The sequence below is a fragment of the Phasianus colchicus genome, chromosome 4 (assembly GCF_987193195.1).
Source record: "Phasianus colchicus chromosome 4, bPhaCol1.hap1.1, whole genome shotgun sequence".
NCBI lineage: Eukaryota > Metazoa > Chordata > Aves > Galliformes > Phasianidae > Phasianus > Phasianus colchicus.
In genome coordinates, this window is record NC_143439.1 from 48553733 (window position 1) to 48559732 (window position 6000).

Here is a 6000-nt window from a genome sequence, read left to right on the forward strand (position 1 = left end):
GGGCACATCTTAAATGCACGCTTTAAACCCCAGTAAAGGAAATCCTAAAAAAAGAAAAACAAAACAAAACAAAACCTATGAACTCTATATTCCTTGCTTATGTTTATTTAATTTTATAGATATTTTGTAAAATCTGATGGTGTTATGAAGCGTCCGGGCTAAAGCTTGTTCAGTTGTTTTCACTTTGAGACAAACTTCCCTGCACTGTACCAAGCACTGACTGCTAAGAATCTAAATTCAACATACAAGGCTTGCTCTGAAAGTAGTGCCTCCTATTTTATTATTTTGGACCATGACATCAAGGGACCATGTTGACAGAATGGCAGTAGAAGTTCAACCTTCCCATCAATATTCTGTTAAATTTTCTTGCCATGTGAAAATGGCAGCAGAGGGGCAGCCTGACAAAATGGTGTCTGACATGGAAGTGTGCATGAAGCAAAGGTATGTCACTGAATTCCTCCATATGGGGAAAAATGGCACCCACTGACATTCATGGACACTTGCTAAATGTTTATGGAGATCAAACAGAATGTGAGCTCAGTGAGGTGGCGGGTGGTGCATTTCAGCAGTGACAACAGCAACAGTGAGTCATCTCCACTGGTCCAGATTTTTATGAGTGCAGCACAAAAGTTTTTGTTTATTGCAGCTCAAAATGCATAGGTAATGGTGGTTACTGTGTTGAAAAACAGTGTTTTGTAGCTGAGAACTTGCTCTATCAAACAGTACTATCGCTCTTTGTAGTTTCCATAGAAATAAATATGAACATTACTTTCAGAGCAACCTATTTATTTTGTATTCCATATTTTTTCAGGAAATAAGTTATGGGAGTATAATTTTATTCCACAGAAAATGCAAGAGTGTTATTGTGATCTCTATTAATTGTGACTGTTATCTCTGCTTTTAGAGGTATTCGTGTTCAACATTTTCTGGACATGCAAGTTTTAGCAATATTGAGCTTTAGTAGTATATTAAAGTCCAGAAGAACTCCTAGGAAGCAACATTTTATGATTAAGAAATAGTCTATTCCTATTTTATGTAGTAAGAGAAAGTGTTTGGACAAGCCAGTGAAAAGTTTTATACCTGGATGTGCAAGCCAGGGGTCTCAAACTACATTTGAGCTACAAGATAAATTATAGCTGTTCTGGGTTGTTTTTTGTTTTTGTTTTTGTTTTTTTTTGTCTGTTTTTTGTGAAAACTTAAGCCTCAATTTTTCCTTCTATACCTTGGAACAACTTTCAAGAATTGGCTTTGAAGGTGCATGCACAAAATCAAAGTATGGCTAGCCCACCTATGCGTAGAAGGAATAAGATATGCTTTGTGTGCCAACCTGCTTTGCATACTCACTGTTGAAAAAGTAGTCTTATGCTCCTGTATCTCTGCTATGCTGAAATGTGCTGCAGATCTTTTAACCTTCAACAGTGTAAACCAGTTCAGAGACTCTAGCTGATTTTGAGATGCATACTTTATTGTTATGCTTCACAAAGAAGTTGACTTGATAGAGCATTTTATTATTACTGTTATCAACAAAGTATATCTGCAAAAATAAAAGGAGGTATTTATACTATATCAAGAACATAAAGTTGAAACTCAGAATCATTAAACCATAAAAGTACTTTCTTGGGAGACAGTTAAACTCTTTCATGTTATATTTAAGAGGTATCTATGTGATTATTTTTGTCTTTGAACTGTGACTTTATATCACATTAAAACTGAAAAATCTTTACTAGTGAGTGAAACTCCTGTTGAAAACAAATTTAAGATTTAGCCCATACCTGCACTAAGTATAGCTAATTTTGTCTGGAGTCAATAATCCACATTTAATTATCTAATACATGTTTTTTTTTTTTGTTTTTTTTTTTGTTTTTTTTATATATATTGGGAACTGTCTAATTTACTTAATGACTCCTCAGATAAAACTCTTTTTCCAGACATTCAGAAAATTTAGTCCAGATTATATTAGTCGACAACTTTATTATTATTTAATCCAGTTGATTTGAAAAAGAGAAGAATATTAGAGGAAGATATTATGTATGTTAATTTTCCTTGTCAATAAGGGTCAGAAAAACAGCTGAATATACCTACACATAAAAACTAATAATAACATCTAATTTATCTAGAAGATTGAAAGTTTTTCGGAATTCTGAAATTTATCTCTAATGTTACATAAACATTAACTTTTAATTTAAAGAGCTCTTCTACAAAATTTTGAGCACTTCTTCACTATGAAGAGTGAAGGGAAGCACAGACATGCCTTAATTTTCTGGTATTGGTAGTAAAACGTAGATGTGACAACATGAAGAAATTTTAAACAGAACTTCTTACTTGCTGAATAAAATTAACTGGTAATATTCCTAAATTTGTGTCAAAATTTATAGTTTATCACTTTAATGTCACAGAAAAAAAAATGTTAAAGCAGACTGTTCTGATTGATTAAATAATTTTGTCCGATCCCAATCCCTAATCCTACTAAAGGAAAAGCAATTCTTTTGACAAAGAGTACTCTTACTTGTGTGGTTCTCCTAAAATTAGGATATACTAATTTTTTGCTTCCCAGATGATAGTAGTAGATGTGAAGTTTAATTTACTGATGGTTTCTCTGTATTTTGAATGCATGAAGAACAATACATAATAACTTAAAAATGTAGGCTGTTACTGAAATTTTGGGGGGTGATATATTATACCTTCTTTTTGGGTAGGATGTGTTTTTCTTTAAATTTGAATTTACCGCTGTTATTCCTGACACTTATTTTAATGTACTTATTGTTTGTTTTGCATTTGCAATTTTTATTATGTTGTCTGATATGGCAAATACACATTAACTATTTAACTTCATGCTGTCTCTAATAGAAAAAAGAAAAAGCATCTGTCATTAAGAAAAACAATGCCTATGCAGTGGCTGTTGCCAACTACGCTCCAAATATTACCAAGGACTCAGTTCTACCAACCATCTCCAAGAGTGCTACAACTGCAGAACCCAACAAGGCAAAACCGGAAGCGAAGCCACAGGAAGCAAAGAAGACATTCAACAGTGTTAGTAAAATTGACAGAATGTCTAGAATAGTGTTTCCAGTCTTATTTGGTACTTTCAATTTAGTGTATTGGGCTACATATTTAAACAGGGAGCCTGTCCTACTTGGCTTTGCACCATCAACCTAAGACCTGAATTGCACTAAGGACTTAAAACATCATTCTAATCAGATAGGTTGTCTGCTATGTACAGTACGACTAATAACTGCTAATATGTGAACCATTATGTACAGAGTGTATATAGATGTCTTATCTGTGTATCTCCAAAGGAGGGACACAGTGTTAATTCATGGGTTTGTAAACAGATAGCACCCATGGCAAACACAGCCAACTCTTTAAAAGTTATACCCAGGGGAGCTCTGTTAAACTAGGATTCAAATATACAGAATTATATTCTCTCCGTACAAAGAAATAAAGATGATCCTACATAATTATTTAGGAACAGTATTTTTTTAATTTAAAGTTAAAATATTTTTCTATAAAGTAACTAATTCTACTTTAATGAAAGGAATTGTCATTTAAAAATGATTTTTTTAAGAGTGTAATTGTTTCATACAGTAGCAGTACCCATGTACATAAGAGTACGGAGGTCGTACAGTTCTGTTCACAATAATTCTGGATACTAGTTAGGCTGAGGAGGTAGTAAAGGCTACTATATTGCAAAAGCCACAGGTTTCTTACTTCTGTCCTGTTTGAAGTTGTTAATAAACTACTACAGTTAATTTCAGAGAAAAGTGTTGATCAGATTTCTAATATTAATCAACTTTCACTCTTCACTGTTTTCTTAATTTGATGTTGCTAAACCAGGTTGTCTGGCTCAACAAAGTTGGATTTTTGTTTCTTGATTTTTCTGCTTCTTGATTTTATTCTTAATCAGATTATTGTCAGGTTCATAAAAGCACTCCGAAATTTTTCAAGGTTAAGTATATCAGTAACATAATACATTCTTTTCCTTGTTCAGTGTTGTTATAAAATCTGCCGTTAAAGGATTTGCCTGCATTTTTCCCAGGAAGCAATGTTTTCACAGTAACAAGAACTCATGATTTAAGTTCAGGAAATTGTCCATATGAATAAAATTTACTGCTGCTTTTGTAAATTGCAAATTTACATTTCGCTGACATAAATTTACAACAACTTTGTATACTAGAAATGGTTTTGCTAAGATTTGAATGTTATTTTTCTAATAAAAGGTCATGCATCATCAGTAGGTATCAACTGTATTTCATATATATGAATATAACAGAATTGGATCTGCCATTTGCAATTTTATATGAACATTTAATACTGATCAGTAAATTGTTTTTCATCTGAGCCTTTGCAAAGATTCTTTATGCCCCTAAATGCCTGGTAAATCATGATGTAAGTAGTAATTGTGTACTCCATTTAGAATTTAGTATACGTAGCCAATCAAAAATATTTTGATTCACACATACATTAGCAGTTATTAGTTGACCGTTAGAAAAAGATACACCTTTATGATGATGTCTTCTAGTAGACATATGTAGTCGTATAGTGTCATTTATTGCAGTTTTGTACAGTACTTGAGTATAGTGCATAAAATAGGTATGTTCAGAGTTTAATAAAGTTGTAAAAATATTTCTAAAATCAAATAAAAGAGTATCTTAAGTCATGGAAATGTGCTAAAAACAACAACAAGAAACAATGCTTTTATTTGTTGTTTTATTTTCTTGTATTTTCTTTGCTTTTAATGTGATTCTGTTTTGTACTTTGTGTGACTGTATAGATGCCAAGGTCACAAATGCATTTTATGAAGAGAATGAATAGGTAAGACAGAGTTAACATCAGCAAAATAAAGAAGTCAGCAAAATAAAGGGAGAAGTATGGACAAGGTGTGTATCCCTTTAAGTCCCTCTGGTTAAGCTTTCAGATTAAGCCTTTCTCATCAAGAGTAGTTAAAAAAAAAAAAAAAAAAAAAAAGAAAAGCACTTTACTCATAAAATTAAAATAAAAATATCCATATTTTCATATATATTTATATATAAATGTAGATCTTCCATGTAATATGGAGATGTGTGCAATAGTGTGATTATGAGCATAAGGCTGGAAGGCAAGCAATAAAAGAGGTTTCTTTCATGGTATAGTTATACATTTTAAAAATGTTTTATTTGTAATTATTAATTATCCCTTTACTGTCACATTGTCCAGATACAAATAAATATATAAATATGTATATATGTACAAATAATTGTAAATATTAGAACTGTAGAAAATCCCCTTCACTTTTAACTCTGTTTTTGGCAAAGGGCTCTGACTGTATAGTTTAAAGGAGGCCCATGCTTAACTGCTCTTGGACTTGAGTAGCTTGATTATGTTTTCTGCAGCTGTGGTCTTCTTTTTGTGACCTAGCGAGAGTTCTTACCTTCAGTTCATGCCAGCAAGATGTAGGGACTCTCTGAACCTCACTGACTGGGCTTTGAGAAGAAGTTTGTGTTTCACCCTTGGCCACATCCCAGGTACTCCAAACTCTTCACAGTGTTCAAACAATGTACATTTCTCTATGGATAATCCCATGTAGTCAGAACTCTCCCCACTGCAAACATGCCTGTACTCAGACACATGTTGGATTACCTAATAAGGAAGGATTTTGGAAGGATTTTGCATTCTTATATTGGAACAGATATCCTCAAATGCTTTTAGCCGTACAAGTCCTTTTTTTCTGGTAGATAACATCTGTGTAATTTTCAGCTGCATGCAAAAAGCATTTCTTCAGTTTGCACAAGAAGCCTGGTGCTGTCTCATACTAGCCAGCTCTGCTGTTCCTGCTTCTGTTGGGTGCAATTGTTTTTTCATTCACTGACCGTTTTCTCTTCATCTTATATCTAGAGACAATCAAGTAAAAGAAGATGCATTTATCATATGCTGAAAATACTTTTATCACACACTAGCGTAGAAAAATAGGCTGACTATATAAATTCACTCTTTTAACCATGTTAAATAGCCACACGCAGTTCC

At 32.9% G+C, this 6000-nt stretch overlaps 1 protein-coding gene across 1 annotated transcript in view; it reads left to right on the top strand.

Moving 5' to 3' along the window:
* The window catches only part of GABRA2 (gamma-aminobutyric acid type A receptor subunit alpha2), a 52030-nt gene extending 48592 nt beyond the window's left edge, over positions 1-3438 (top strand). Inside the window, exon 10 of the mRNA XM_090139483.1 lies at positions 2848-3438. Coding sequence (XP_089995609.1) covers positions 2848-3156 — 309 coding nt within the window. The 3' untranslated portion in view covers positions 3157-3438. The remainder of the gene's footprint in view (positions 1-2847) is intronic.
* Positions 3439-6000: the final 2562 nt, after the last annotated feature.